The 17,065-nt window shown below is 33.2% G+C and overlaps 1 protein-coding gene across 1 annotated transcript in view; it reads right to left on the bottom strand.

Moving 5' to 3' along the window:
• LOC114344467 (uncharacterized) overlaps nt 1-17,065 on the bottom strand; it is a 185,904-nt gene that overhangs the window by 114,683 nt on the left and 54,156 nt on the right. The window contains exon 3 of the mRNA XM_050649527.1: nt 11,475-11,635. Within this exon, the coding sequence (XP_050505484.1) occupies nt 11,475-11,635 (161 nt within the window). The remainder of the gene's footprint in view (nt 1-11,474; nt 11,636-17,065) is intronic.

Raw genomic sequence — 17,065 nt, forward strand, 5'->3', positions numbered from 1 at the left:
TTTCGAGATAAACGCGGTTGAACTTTCATAAAATCGAAAAATTGCAATTTTTGAACCCGAATAACTTTTGATTAAAAATAAAATAGCAATTCTGTCTACTGCATTTGAAACTTCAAGTCAAATTCCATCCGTTTTGATTATTTGTATTGCTAAAAATTAATTTTTTTATTGTTAAACAAAGCTATAAACACATAGTGATTCCCGTGCCCAATTCATGCGTTTTAATGTACGTAATTTACGTAGAAATTGTCTGTATGCGCGCCTACTCGTTCGATTTTAAATGAGAAATACATTGAAAACATTATTCAAGCACTAAGTGTGTATATCTTTGTTTAACAATAAAAAAATTAATTTTTAGGAATGAAAATAATCAAAACCGATAGAATTTGATTTGAACTTTCAAATGCGGTAAGCAGAATTGCTATTTTATTTTTTAATCAAAAGTTATTCGCGTTCAAAAATTGCAATTTTTCGATTTTTTGAAAGTTTAACCGTGTTTATGTCGAAAACTATGCATCCTACGAAAAAACTTGTAAAAACATTTTTTGCTTAAAATGACGCAAAGCATACAAAAACATGTTTTGTTTTGCGAAAAATTGCTGTTATGTGATTCCTCAATTTCTTTGTTTATAACAATCTTACCGATATCCGGATTAACTGTTACCCAAAAAATTCGTGTTCTACGGGTCAAAATACATCAAAAAACTTGGGTAAGTAAACGGCAACCCTAGGAATCGAAAAGGCTATGAGGAGGAAGACGTCAACTGCGCTGGAGTGACATTAAAAGATTGGGAAAACCAATATGTAGACGACTGACACACACAAAGTTCAAAACATCAACATATCAACTATTTCAGTGCTGAAAGCCAAATTTTGAATTTGATTTTATCTATATTTCATTGGAAGGTCTTCAGTTATAAAGATGTCACATTAAAATAACACAGCTTATAGGTTACTTTAAATCGAAACTAATTATACATCCATTACAATACATTGATAGTTTTGAATTAGTTCAGCAGATAACGTGCGCTGAAGTAGCAAACAACGTTGTCATCGTTATGACCAATATTCAATACGACGAACTAAAAAAGTTAAAAACAAACAATGAATTATAGATGACTGCGGATGCGGATCAATAAAAATATGTCGTCTTGTTCGAGATATGAACTATACCCGTTTTGATATAAAAAATACAACACACAAAAACGTAAAATAGGAGGTTTCATGTTCAATTCAGCACATGATATATGGGCCGTTCAATTATTCAAACAAAGTAGAACCTACGCAGAGTTAACTATCACGATATTTGCGTTTTAACTCTTTAATAGCCCACTAAACATCTGTAGATAAGGGGAATAGAAGTGCAGTTTGTTGGGAAATTAAACATTTTTAATAGATAATATGTAGTTTATTGGAGAGATTGTTTATAACGTGTGTATACCAAGAACACTGCAATCTTGAGGCTCAAAACATTTGGTTCCTAAACAATTATATTTCGTAGTTTTGTTTAGTTTTCTAGACGATATTGAAACAGTAGAGAGTTTCACATATCTGTGAGTTGCATTAAGCACGGATAGAACAGAAGAACCAGGAATTCAAAGAAGAATAGTAAAGGGAAATAAAGCTTATTTTTCAGTCGCCCACATGTTTCGCTCCAAAAACACACACTGGTGATCGTAAATCAGTGTCTAAAAAACTGTTATCAGACCAATAGTATGTTATGGATGCGAGATATGGGTGTTGGCAGAACATGTAAAAAGAAAGCTAGAAGTCTCTGAAAGAAAAGTCCTAATAGCCCAGTAATTGAACGGGAAATTCGGCGATACCGTGTAATTTTCAGGGGCAACTCCGAATTGCATGAAAATTTGGATTTAGGTTCTACTTACCCTCCACTTCAAAGTTGAAATTGTGCCGTTGGTTGCTTTTACTTGGGGGGTGACAGTCACCCCTTCTCGGGGGTGAAAAAAAATACGTTCAAGATAAGACCGGAAATATATAAATTGACTGATTTTAAGCAACTTTTGTTCTATAGAGTTTTTTACGTAAGTCAACACTTTTCGAGTTATTTGACATTGAAAATGTTGATTTTTCGACAAAAAAACTACGTTTTCAGACGGTTTTTCGCAAATAACTCAAAAAGTAAATATTTTATCGAAAAAAATATCCTTAGCAGAAGTGTAGCTTATAAAAAACCCAAAAAAATGGTGTATCAGTAAAGTCTATCAATCAAATAAAAACAAAGTTGTAGCTCATGAAAAATACGTTCTTATTCGTTTAATTCCAAATCGAATATTTCAAGGTGAAATCACCAAAAAATTAAGCACTTTGCGGGAAAAACCCATTTAAACTTTTTAAAGTGTTTATAAGAAGCTTTGTTTTAATTGTTAACAAAAGCTTTAGCATTAAAAATAAGCGAGTTACGCTCAAAATAAAGTTGGTCCCCTTTTTTTTTGGAAAAAATCATGAAAATCTCGCCGTGTTTAGCTCCCCAAATGAAATTATTCGCTACCGCTTTACAAACAATTTACTTACCTATCTATTTTTTATATGATCTGTCAGTCTCACCGGTTTAAAGTGTTTATTTTTGAAAGGGTTATAATTGAGAAAGCTTGAATGGGTCACTAATCACGAGTGTATGCAAATTTTGAACAGCCATATTTTAACCAATTTTTGTCTTACGGAGAAACAAAATGAAACTAGCATATTTATAATAGCAAAACCTACATTTTTTTACTCTTTAAGATTTTTCTTATCACTAATACTTTTTAAGTTATTTAGAAAAAATGAAATTTTTCAAAAATTTTTAGAAAATTTTTTTTTACTATAAAACCAAATGTTTTCAAAAATAAGCACTTCAAACCAATTAAACTTACAGATCATATAAACAATACACATACAGTTAAAATAGATGGTAAAGCCAACCGATTAATTTCATTTAGGGTGCTAAATAGAAGGAGGTTTTCACGATTTTTTTTTACCAAAAAAAGGGGTCAACTTTGTTTTCAGTGTAACTCGTTTATTTTTGATGCTGTCAACTTTTGCAAAAAACAAATAATAAGCTTTTTTTCGATTCTTTAAAAATGTTAATAAGGTTTTCCCGAAAAACGCTTCTTTCTTCGGTGATTTCGTGTTGAATTATTCGATTTGGATATAGACGAATAAGAACGTATATTTCATGAGCTACAACTTTGCTTCTACTCAATTTGTAGACTTTACTGGTACACCCTTTTTTCGTTTTTTTATAGGCTACACTTTTGCTAAAAATATTTTTTTCGATAAAATATTTACTTTTTGAGTTATTTGGGAAAAACGGTCTGAAAACGTAGTTTTTTTGTCAAAAAATCAACATTTTAAATCGCGAATAGCTCGAAAAGTATTGACTTACGTAAAAAACTTTATATAACAAAAGTTGCTTAAAATAAGTCAATATATCCATTTCCGGCCTTATTTTAAACACGCGTTTTTCACCCCCCGAAAAGGGGTGACTGTCACCCCCCAAGTAAAAGCAACCAAAGGCACAAATTCAACTTTGAAGTGGAGGGTAAGTAGAACCTAAATCCAAATTTTCATGCAATTCGGAGTTGACCCGAGTACAACCGAGTTCGGAGAGTACAACCATGATCTCCACCAACTATTTAAAATGACATCGATCTTAGAACTCAGTAAACTGCAGATACTTCGATGGGCTGATCGTGTAATGAGAATAGAGATCGAAATAATGCCGAAAAGAGCCCTAGAGAGTAGAACATAGAGCGCAAGTATAAAATAAAGAATGAATAACCATTCTCAATTTCGTTGCAAAACGAAAACACAGCCGAACCATATTCTAGTCCAATCAGAGAGTGCTGCAAGCACCCCTACCGGTTTCGAAACTTATTAGTCTCTCATCAGGAGGCACATATGCTGCCCTCCCTGATCCAACCAAAACAAACCCCAGCATGCAGTCCCGGATTGCAACGAACGAAATGGCATAGATGCCCTAGCGGCAACTGCTTGCAAAAAGACTAAGTTTTCACTCTAATGGCATATAAAACAACATAATGCTATTCTACATCCCACCAGAATGAAAACAATAGGAACCTTCTCTGGTTACACCTCCGAGGCTTCTACAATTTGCAAGCCATACGGATGCTGAGACTAAGGAAGATGAGGGAATTCTACAATTTACAATTCACGTCCCATCTGCTCAGCGCGGTAAAGTTCCAACGAGAATGGTTCCCTTCATACTCCACACAGAGTAAATGTAAATCAAAAATGAATAACCATTCTCAATTTCGTTGCAAAACGAAAACACAGCCGAACCATATTCTAGTCCAATCAGAGAGTGCTGCAAGCACCCCTACCGGTTTCGAAACTTATTAGTCTCTCATCAGGAGGCACATATGCTGCCCTCCCTGATCCAACCAAAACAAACCCCAGCATGCAGTCCCGGATTGCAACGAACGAAATGGCATAGATGCCCTAGCGGCAACTGCTTGCAAAAAGACTAAGTTTTCACTCTAATGGCATATAAAACAACATAATGCTATTCTACATCCCACCAGAATGAAAACAATAGGAACCTTCTCTGGTTACACCTCCGAGGCTTCTACAATTTGCAAGCCATACGGATGCTGAGACTAAGGAAGATGAGGGAATTCTACAATTTACAATTCAGCATCCGTATGGCTTGCAAATTGTAGAAGCCTCGGAGGTGTAACCAGAGAAGGTTCCTATTGTTTTCATTCTGGTGGGATGTAGAATAGCATTATGTTGTTTTATATGCCATTAGAGTGAAAACTTAGTCTTTTTGCAAGCAGTTGCCGCTAGGGCATCTATGCCATTTCGTTCGTTGCAATCCGGGACTGCATGCTGGGGTTTGTTTTGGTTGGATCAGGGAGGGCAGCATATGTGCCTCCTGATGAGAGACTAATAAGTTTCGAAACCGGTAGGGGTGCTTGCAGCACTCTCTGATTGGACTAGAATATGGTTCGGCTGTGTTTTCGTTTTGCAACGAAATTGAGAATGGTTATTCATTTTTGATTTACATTTACTCTGTGTGGAGTATGAAGGGAACCATTCTCGTTGGAACTTTACCGCGCTGAGCAGATGGGACGTGAATTGTAAATTGTAGAATTCCCTCATCTTCCTTAGTCTCAGCATCCGTATGGCTTGCAAATTGTAGAAGCCTCGGAGGTGTAACCAGAGAAGGTTCCTATTGTTTTCATTCTGGTGGGATGTAGAATAGCATTATGTTGTTTTATATGCCATTAGAGTGAAAACTTAGTCTTTTTATAAAATAAAGGTTACAAAAGGATGGAAGGATCAAATGGCAGCGGACGCTCAAAATTCCCTACAAGGATGGCGGCATATTTTTGAGGAGGACAATACTCGATTTGGGCTGTAGTGCCATTGGAAAGAGTTGTTTCTGTTGTGGAAATATTTTGATCAGATGAAAAGCTTTTACGTGCTTTGTGGATTTGATACTGGAATCAAACCACCAAGGAAAAAATTGGAAATAGTATAACGGATGAAATATCTATACAATGATATAGCAAGTATATCTACTAAATAGCCTCTAAAATGCAGACTATACAATGGGAAAAACAGAGAAGACTGTAATAGAACCATTCTTATACAAAACAGTTAATTTTCTTCATCCTCCAGCAAAGAAAATTTAAGTACATATTCAGTTTTGTTGTAATTCCAAAAATTCAATTGTATTTCGTGAAATCTAGCATTAAATATATCCAAAGAAATGTCTCGCTAGATTTGCTTTATAACAGTCATTTCATTCACAATTACGCATATTTTCAATGCGAAGGTTGAAGCAATTAGTCGCCATTACACTTATGTTTGTGAACTTTATAAAAAGTGAAATGTTCGTAAGGAAATGTAATTTTGTACCTGCTCATTTGTCGCATGCAATATTTAAGATTTGGATCTTGCTAAGCTGAATGTGTGAATAAAATACATATGCATCGGAATTTGTCATGAAACTTGTAAAGATTGTATGTAATCAAAAAAGGTTTTTTTATAGACACTAAAATAAACTTTAATAAAAGATAATATACCATAATTATTCAGTTTAAATAAGATTATATACCTATGACATGTTATAGTTTTTGGCCAATTGTCATAAAATGTTGTCTCATTTAGAAGTTAACGAAAATGCTTTGACTAGTTTCTTCATGGTAGTCTTTCCTATAGTTTCGAACAAATGCATTGATATCTCATGTCGAAGATATGGATTATATGATTCGAAAGTTAACTGAAGAATATGTAAATAGGGACTCACAATCAACAAAAACAAAACGGAATATCTTAAAATAAAGGACGAAGAAAGAGACCCACAACTCTCTATTAAAAACGTTAATAAAATCATTTTTTGGTAAAATTGAGGCTTATTTTCCATTGAAAATAGTTGATTATAAAAAATGTCACAAGGAAATAGCTTCAGAACAACATCTCGATTAGAGATATAAAAAACGCGAAGAATTTAGCAGAAAATACAACAGGTAACTTATTCTAACGTTTAATGGTCTTAATGTTTCACCTAAATAAAATTGTTCGCATTCACAAGGTATTTTATAAATACAATTCTTTGTTCGTTCTTGTTCATTGTTAGGTTTAGTTTTAGATAGAATACATCTATAATTATATAGTAGAACGGGATCCTATAACATCCACAAGAAATAATACGAGGAAAATATCAATACCATTATATAAAATGACCATCCGAGAAACTTAAAACCATAGGAAATGAATTCAACATTTCAACAACATTCAAAACAACAAACACGTTGAGATCTATTCTATCTAAAACTAAACCTAACAATGAACAAGAACGAACAAAGAATTGTATTTATAAAATACCCTGTAAATACCAACAATTTTATTTAAGTGAAACATCAAGACCATTAAACGTTAGAATAAGTGAACATCAGTCTTATATTAAAAATAGAGTATTTGATAGATCTCAAATATCGATACTTTTTTGGCAAAGTAACGTAAGTGATATTTTTGGCGAATCATCCTTTTCCATTAAACAAACTCTATTATTGTTTAGAAGGTACTGCCAAAGTGTTGTAAGCCTAGATGTTTGAAGTAATTCTAGACTTACTACACTTTGGCAGTACCTTCTAAACAATAATAGCTTTAGTTTAATGGAAAAACATAAAATGTCACTTACGTTACTTTGCCAAAAATGTATCGATATGTCAACATACATGGGATAATGAACATAGAGTTAAGTGGAGAGATTCAAGTATAGTCCTGAAAGAAACAGATAGTAAAAAGAGAAAAATCAAAGAAGCGGCTCTAATTATGCTAAATGACACCAATTGTGTCGCAAATTTTTCGTTTTTGATGTCAAACTACTACAATTCTACAGGGTGAATGTTGCTACGAAATTAAGAAAAAAACGTAATTATCTTTCAAACTATCCTGTATAATATTACAAATCTCATATTTTAAGAAAGTAGACATGAGGAGAATCCAAAAATGTAAAAATATACAGGGTGTCCCATTTAAAAAAACGAAGTTATAAAAAACTTCCGGTATAACCGGAAGTAGTAAATAGGTGAAAATATTTTCATTAAATAGATCACTCTTCAAAACCCCTTCATTCCAATTTTCATAATTCTGTTGTCTTTAGTTCTCGATATATTTCTAATAGGCCAGTTATCTGCCTCACCCTATATATTCTTCTACTGTTCTAAACAAAAGCCAAAAAATTAAACAAAAAACATTCTTAATGTTGTTCTGAAGCTATTTCCTTGTGGCATTTTTATAATCAACTATTTTCAATGGTAAATAAGCCACAACTTTACCAAAAAAAAAAATGATTTTATTAACGTTTCGACCCCCCAAGTCGGGTGTCGTTGTCAAGATACAAAATAATACTAAATTGTGTAAACAAAAATGTTGTTGCTTAGTAAAAAATTCTTCTAATAATTTATTTAATCTCACTCATTTTTATCGGCAATTCAGACATGTATTATACATTTTAAAGTAGAAGACTTTAAAATGATAATTTTAAAGTAGAAGACTTTAAAATGATTTTACCCATATTGATGAGTTGCGTTCCTGGGACGACTTTACTAAAAGATAGTTCATTTGATTAGATGAAATCAACCCAACTCAAGAATATCCGCCACAAAAAATTATAGCATGTGATCTGTCTTTTAAAAAGAAAAGACAACCCAATACAACGCCAACGGTGGCAGTAAAATTCTCGCGCTAGAGACTCCATAGTAAATCACGAGGGAAAACCAGGAAAAACCTCGTGATACTATCCCGACATCGTAAGTATTTGGGCTTACATTTAGTTTACTCTCAAATCTAATACCAAATTCCGACTTTAATGTATATATGCTATTTTAAATTATAAATAATATTAATAATACATAGATATTATATACATAATACTAAAATATAAAATATGTACTAACTCGATATGTTACTGAATACTAATCGTGGTATTTTCTTTCTATTGACTTCCTCTTTTAGTATGGGTAACCACATCCTACTGCATTCTACCGAGGAATTTGCGACACAATTGGTGTCATTTAGCATAATTAGAGCCGCTTCTTTGATTTTTCTCTTTTTACTATCTGTTTCTTTCAGGACTATACTTGAATCTCTCCACTTAACTCTATGTTCATTATCCCATGTATGTTGACATATCGATACATTTTTGGCAAAGTAACGTAAGTGACATTTTATGTTTTTCCATTAAACTAAAGCTATTATTGTTTAGAAGGTACTGCCAAAGTGTAGTAAGTCTAGAATTACTTCAAACATCTAGGCTTACAACACTTTGGCAGTACCTTCTAAACAATAATAGCTTTAGTTTAATGGAAAAACATAAAATGTCACTTACGTTACTTTGCCAAAAATGTATCGATATGTCAACATACATGGGATAATGAACATAGAGTTAAGTGGAGAGATTCAAGTATAGTCCTGAAAGAAACAGATAGTAAAAAGAGAAAAATCAAAGAAGCGGCTCTAATTATGCTAAATGACACCAATTGTGTCGCAAATTCCTCGGTAGAATGCAGTAGGATGTGGTTACCCATACTAAAAGAGGAAGTCAATAGAAAGAAAATACCACGATTAGTATTCAGTAACATATCGAGTTAGTACATATTTTATATTTTAGTATTATGTATATAATATCTATGTATTATTAATATTATTTATAATTTAAAATAGCATATATACATTAAAGTCGGAATTTGGTATTAGATTTGAGAGTAAACTAAATGTAAGCCCAAATACTTACGATGTCGGGATAGTATCACGAGGTTTTTCCTGGTTTTCCCTCGTGATTTACTATGGAGTCTCTAGCGCGAGAATTTTACTGCCACCGTTGGCGTTGTATTGGGTTGTCTTTTCTTTTTAAAAGACAGATCACATGCTATAATTTTTTGTGGCGGATATTCTTGAGTTGGGTTGATTTCATCTAATCAAATGAACTATCTTTTAGTAAAGTCGTCCCAGGAACGCAACTCATCAATATGGGTAAAATCATTTTAAAGTCTTCTACTTTAAAATTATCATTTTAAAGTCTTCTACTTTAAAATGTATAATACATGTCTGAATTGCCGATAAAAATGAGTGAGATTAAATAAATTATTAGAAGAATTTTTTACTAAGCAACAACATTTTTGTTTACACAATTTAGTATTATTTTGTATCTTGACAACGACACCCGACTTGGGGGGTCGAAACGTTAATAAAATCATTTTTTTTTTTTTTTGGTAAAGTTGTGGCTTATTTACCATTGAAAATAGTTGATTATAAAAATGCCACAAGGAAATAGCTTCAGAACAACATTAAGAATGTTTTTTGTTTAATTTTTTGGCTTTTGTTTAGAACAGTAGAAGAATATATAGGGTGAGGCAGATAACTGGCCTATTAGAAATATATCGAGAACTAAAGACAACAGAATTATGAAAATTGGAATGAAGGGGTTTTGAAGAGTGATCTATTTAATGAAAATATTTTCACCTATTTACTACTTCCGGTTATACCGGAAGTTTTTTATAACTTCGTTTTTTTAAATGGGACACCCTGTATATTTTTACATTTTTGGATTCTCCTCATGTCTACTTTCTTAAAATATGAGATTTGTAATATTATACAGGATAGTTTGAAAGATAATTACGTTTTTTTCTTAATTTCGTAGCAACATTCACCCTGTAGAATTGTAGTAGTTTGACATCAAAAACTCTGTTTATGTTTAAATGGTTTTTAATATAGTCTACTATTGTTAAAAATTGTTAGTATAGCTAATTTTTTAATTGTAGTATACAGGGTTGGTCGAAACTCGGAATGAGTATTTTCTGAGTTTTCTTAAATGGAACACTCTATATTTTAGTATTGTAATGAAATGATATTTTATGGTACTTTTTGATTTCTTAAGCATTCCCTATACCTAGCTTCTTCTATTTGTGCTTAATTGTTAATTGAACCAACGATCTTAACTACGTAGTTATTTTAATAGCTCAACCATTATTGCTAATTTTAAGAATCAGTCTAGATTAATATGTATTTATTTCCGAAAAATTATTTGTGATTGACTATTTTCACGGCCAACCTAATAAAATTTCACGTATTTTTTGTTGAAATTAATGTTTGGCTTGAATCACCAATAACTCACAAATTAAAGCAGTTAGGTATAGGGAATGCCTAAGAAATAAAAAAGAAGCATAATACATAATTTCATTACAGTACTAAAATACAGGGTGTTCCATTTAAGAAAACTCAAAAAATACTCTTTCCGAGTTACGACCAACCCTGTATAGTAAAATTCAATATTTAGCTATACTAACAATTTTTAACAATAGTAGAGTATATTAAAAATCATTTGAACATAAATAGAGTTTTTGATGTCAAACTACTACAATTCTACAGGGTGTGAATATTGCTACGAAATTAAGAAAAAAAACGTAATTATCTTTTAAACTACCCTGTATAACATTACAAAACCTCATATTTTAAGAAAGAAGACATCGAGGAGAATCCAACAAGTTAAAAATATACAGGGTGTGCCATTAAAAAAAACGATGTTATAAGACACTTCCGGTATAACCGGAAGTAGCAAATCGATGAAAATATTTTCATTAAATAGATCACTCTTCAAAACCCCTTCATTCCAATTTTCATGATTCTGTAGGCTTTAGTTCTTGAGATATTTCTAATAGGACTTTTATCTGCCTCACCCTGTATAAGCCAGTCATAAATAATATAAAATCAAAGTTTCGCAAATTTAGATCAAAAGTAACTTATTTCACTAGTCTCGACCCAACATTTTTTAATTGTAATATTTACTCTACATATTTTATAAATACTCTTGAGAAATGTGAGAAACAACAGCCCCAAATTCGATTTTACCAGCTGTGTTCGGACACAATGAAAAACTCTATATAGGTATATTGATGGAAGACCTACATTATTAAATACCAATACAAATAATAATATCTTACCATTAGAGCTGGTATCGATTTGAGGAAGGTTCTGGTCTTGTAGTCAGCTGAATATTCTCCGATAAGTTTTTTACCTTGGCCTTCGAGGACGGCCTGCTCCAATTTGTCAACATCGCCGTGTCTGATCAGCTGGCGCACGTAGGCTGAATTCAGTTGGAGAACTAAAAAAAAGAGATAAATATCAGATAGACCGGTCTAGTTAGAGTCAAAAATAGGAGTGAGGTTACAATAATTACCACCAAGCTGAAAATTGTCAGGATTGTTCAAAATACCATCATAAATGAAATTTAAAAAGTCCTCATAAATCCGACCCGAGCTAAAAAATTTACGCGGAGTCAAAGGTCATAAAATATGGTTTTTAACGTTTTTGAGCGAAACGGTAAGTTTTATCATAAAATTAGTTCTAACAAAAAATGTAGATTAGATAATTATCTATAAAATATATCTTAATACTTTTTTTCCTAAGAGCCACCGTTTTTGAGATACAACGATTCAAAGAGTTGAAAGAGTTCTAATCGTCATAATATTATGTATAGTATACATCACTGAAGCTGTAATACAAGTAAACATAATATTCTATCGGTCAACTTAACTTATATTACACATAATAACATAAGATTATAAATATGCTAATCTTTCTACTATACAGCTTGCGGTCTAACGAGGGATGCAATGTATAAACTGTATTATATAGGTCTGGATCCGGCGTATGAAAAAAAAGTTGATTAATAGCAAGCTGAAAATTTGTTAATAGCTTAAGGGTGTCTAGTCGGATAAACTTTGATATATGGGAACACTGGAACAGGGGCACTTTTAATTGTGGAACAGGTTAAAGATTTGGAACGGTCAGACCACGAAAACGACACATTTATTTTGTCCGACAGAACAGATTTAAACTCTCCGAACAGAGATTAAACTCTCATGCAAAAATCAGACTGCTGTTTATCACCTGTCATAATTCCTGTCATTTGACATATTCTACATGTTCCACTCATTAAAACGCCCATTTGGTGATAAATAGCAGTCTGATTTTTGCATGAGAGTTTAATCTCTGTTCGGAGAGTTTAAGTCTGTTGTGTCGGACAAAATACATGTGCCGTTTTCGTGGTCTGACCGTTCCAAATTTTTAACCTGTTCCACAATTAAAACTTCCCCTGTTCCAGTGTTCCCATATATCAAAGTTTGTCCGACTAGACACCCTTAGGCTATTAACAAATTTTAAGCTTGCTATTAATCAACTTTTTTTTCATACGCGGGATCCAGACCTAATATTACAGTGCCAACAAAAAATCTTTACAAAATGAACGTAACGCGAAAATAATAAGGATTACAGTGGAACCCCGATAAGTCGGCCCCCGATAACCCGGAAGTCCGGCTAACCCGGACCGATTTTCATCAGATAAACATTTTGATTTTCAATATTTTGTATTTTTCAATTTAATTGTGGCTTATTTCCAATCAAAATAGTTAATTATCAGACAAACCTTTCAACAAAAAATGTATGTAATATAATATTTGAGAGATAATGTGTATGTGTGTAATTTGAACTATACGATATTAAAAATGACTCATAGCACACGCCGTAGAAACAACAGCGACCTGTCTGTAGTATCTATTCCTTTTTATTTCAAACTGTCAGCATTGTTTAGGAAAGACTATTTAAAAAATTCTTTTATAAACAATGGTCTTTAGTATTGTGTGTCTTGTATTGTTCGCTTCCATTTGCTTACGTTTGGGTTTGGTGTTTTTTTAGTAATTTTAATGAGCAGGTACTGTGCATATTTATAAATATATTTCATGTTATTTCAATTCTAACGGAGTTTATCTGTAAGTATACCGTATTTTATTAATTTTTACCATATTCTCCGGATATCTCGGATTTTCGATAACCCGGATCGGTCGCGGTCCCGATTAATCCGAGTTATCGAGGTTCCACTGTATTTGAATTTTACGGCTTATTCCCAACAAAAATAGTAAATTGATATGACAAAGTTATAATTCTTTTTATTTATGCGCCTTAATTCAATTTGTAAAGATGGGTTTTTTTTGGAATAAACACGTTTGTCGGCTAATTTAATCATCCTACCTATTCTGTTCTCAGAAGGGTTTGAATATAATAATGAAAGACAACTTTCTAGGAAAAATGATTATTGCTAAATACTAATAAATATTTCATTATACAATAAACTTTATGCAAGTTTAGTTTGTTTACTATTATGTAAATTACACCGTTATCTTTACACTCAGAAATTTCTTGCAAATACTCACAACAAATCTCGGTTCATTTCAATGCTGAAATAAAAGTTTATTGCTGAAAATATATCGGTAAAACAAGCAAATAATGATGCTGACGTAAAGATAATTGAAACAGCCATAGAGCAATTCAATTTAACAAATACAACTATTGTTGTAGGTGAAGATGTAGACTTGCTCGTAATACTCACTGGTAGAACTCCAATCGAAAATACTATCTTTTTTTAAAACCTGGAAAAGCTCAACACCAATCGTAAATATATTTATCGAAAAGTTTATCTACTTTTGCAATGTGTCAAAATCATATACTATTTTTACACGCAATAACTGGCTGTGATACGACATCTGAATTTTTCAGGAGGGATAAAACGACTTTTTTTAAAATGTTTGAAAAACAAGATTTACTTGAATGTGCTGAAGTTTTTAAAAAAGCTAATTCAACTCCACAAGGAGTTATTTCCAACGGAATTAGCTTTCTCCTCTCTATGTACGAAGCGCCTAAGGAAACTATGTGTTTAGATAAGTTTCGATATGCATGTTTCTTTAAAAGTACTCGAAACAAAAAACAAGTGCAGTTATCTTGTCTTCCTCCAACCTCAGCGGCTGCTCATCAACATCTTTTTCGGGTGTATGTATTACCAAGTTGAAGTGTGGCTTGGTTATTAGCTAGATCCAAAAGACTGGAGATGGAAATTAGTCGACAGTTCATTAGAACCAATTCAAACTTTATAGACCTGGATCCCGCGTAAGAAAAAAAAGTTGATTAATAGCAAGCTGAAAATTTGTTAATAGCTTAACGGTGTCTAGTCGGACAAACATTGATGCACGGGAACACTGAAACAGGGGAAGTTTTAACGGTGGAGCATGATAAACGTGTCGTCCTGACAAGTTTATGATGGTGAAAAATAGCAAGTTGTTTTTAAGTTTATTCAATAGCCAACGTTATATAATATATGAAAAAATGTTTGTCCGACAAAAAGGTTGGGCATTTTAACGAGTCCGACACGTAGAACATGTCACATCACAGGAACTATGTTGGTGATGAATAGCAGTCTGTTTTTTGCATGAGAGTTTAATGAAAGGTTAAAAAAGCAATTGGAAGTTCTGTCGGACAAAATTAATGGGAAATTTTCCTAGTCGGACATTCTAAACATGTAAGATATAGACAAAAATGTTGATGATAAATAGCAAGCTAATTTTGATCTGTTTATGTACAAATTATATTTTGTAACGCAAAAAGTTATATGTCGGACAAAAAGTTTGGGCAAATCGAAGGAAATGAATAAAAAACATTTTTTCAGAATGACTTAGTCACATATTGATAAAGCTATTTTAGTTGTATATTATTATTTATATTCACATATTTGCATGTGCATATATATACATGCACACTCCAAAAACAGTGAGGTAAGTATCAATGCATGTATATATTGCAAAACAATTATTTTTTTGGGTGGAGTTTGTTCTAGATATTCTCAAAATGACAATAAAAAATGTCAAAGAACATGTGAAAGCAATCTCTTAGGGTTTTCTAATTAGGCGCATCAGAAAGTACGGAAAATTTACTACAAAAAACGTTGTATACATTTTTTTCCATTCTCAAATCTTAACCCTGTAAACGACAATTGAAAAATGTGAAGAGTCTAAAACTTCGGTGCTTATAAGAATAGACGTAAATATGACACATTATGCTTAGAAGTATGTATTAAGCTGGCTACAGACTATGCACGATTCGCGATTCGTGATGCGCGATTCGCAATTCGTGGGCAGTGCACGCATAGTGTGTAGCGGCTAGTTCGTTGAGTGATTCGCGATTCGTGATGCGCGATGCGCGATTCGCGGTCGGTGCACGTTAGTGCACGAATAGTGTGTAGGGTCTTGTGCGTTGAAAATCGATTCGTAAACAGCATGATTCGTGAGTGCATAGTAATTCGCTCTTGGGAGCGGTAAATTAACAAATATCAAAGGCTGCGCATCAACAAGAACCGTTGATTCATGGAATTATTTTTATTTTTTATTAAATTATTATTTTTTACAAATATTTTTATAGTTAGCAATAAATAACATACGTTTTTGTACAAGAATATATGAATGTATACAATAAAATATAGATAACTAAACTGTAATTGTTATTTCATCTCATATGTCCCCGCTTTGTCGCAATAGACCAGGGCATTTAGCAAAAAATAAATAAATTTTTAAATACAGCACATAGAGACTTGCAGTTTTTTGCATTATGTTCAGGATGACGTCAGGAAAAAAGTCTACTATTCAAAAATGGGTGCAAATGCATAATTGCACTGTAAAGTACATAAAATGCATGCAAAATTGCATAAGTATAAAAATAAAGTCAAAATCAGTATACTAAGGAACACAGTTTATTATTTGGGGGGTTTTTTCGGTCTCTGAATATGATTACGCCATCAGAACTGATCCCCGGATTACCTGGTGCCCAAGGTCACGGCAAGAGACGTCATCTTCTGGAGTTTCGATGGTTTTCGACATTATATCGATCCAAACGGATTACTTACGGGTTTTAGGGGTCAATAAGTACTAATATGGCATTAGAATTGACCTACGGAGTACCTGGTGCCCAGGGTCGCTACTAAGGCACGTCATCTTTTGGAGTTTCGAGGGATACCGGCACTAAATTGATGAAACTGGACTATTCGGGGGGGTTTTGAGGTGGCTAAACACGAATATCCCATCAGAACAGATCTCTGGATCACCTGGTGCCCAAGGTCACTGCAAGGGGCGTCATCTTCTGGACTTTCGAGGGCTTTCGGTATTAAATTGATGCAAACGGATTAGTTACGGGTTTATGGGGTCGCTAAACACGACAATGCCATCAGAACCGACTCCCTGTGCACCTGGAGCCCTGGGGAATTTTGTGGTGTTAGACATGAATGTGCCATCAGAACAGACCACCGGATCACCTGGTGCCCAAGGTCACTGCAAGGGACGTCATCTTCTGGAGCTTCGAGGGATTTCGGTATTAAATTGATGCAAACAGATTACTTACGGGTTTTTGGGGTCGCTAAACACAAATATGCCATCATAATTGAACTTCGGAATACCTGGTGCCCAGGTAAATTTTTGTAAACGAATTGCTCATGGGTTTTTGGGTTTACGGAATACGAACTCTACTATGTTGATCTATTTAATTTTTTTACATGAGTTTTATTATTCCAAAAGATAACGTGCTTTAGGCGCCAGGTGCTTCGGTGTCTGTTCTGATAGCGTTTTAGTGTTCAGGTACCTGAGAGACACATGAGTAATCCGTTTTCATCAATTTAGTACCGAAAACACTCACAACTCCAGAAGATGACCTGCCTTAA

Source organism: Diabrotica virgifera, chromosome 4, assembly GCF_917563875.1.
Source record: "Diabrotica virgifera virgifera chromosome 4, PGI_DIABVI_V3a".
Taxonomy (NCBI): Eukaryota; Metazoa; Arthropoda; class Insecta; order Coleoptera; family Chrysomelidae; genus Diabrotica; species Diabrotica virgifera.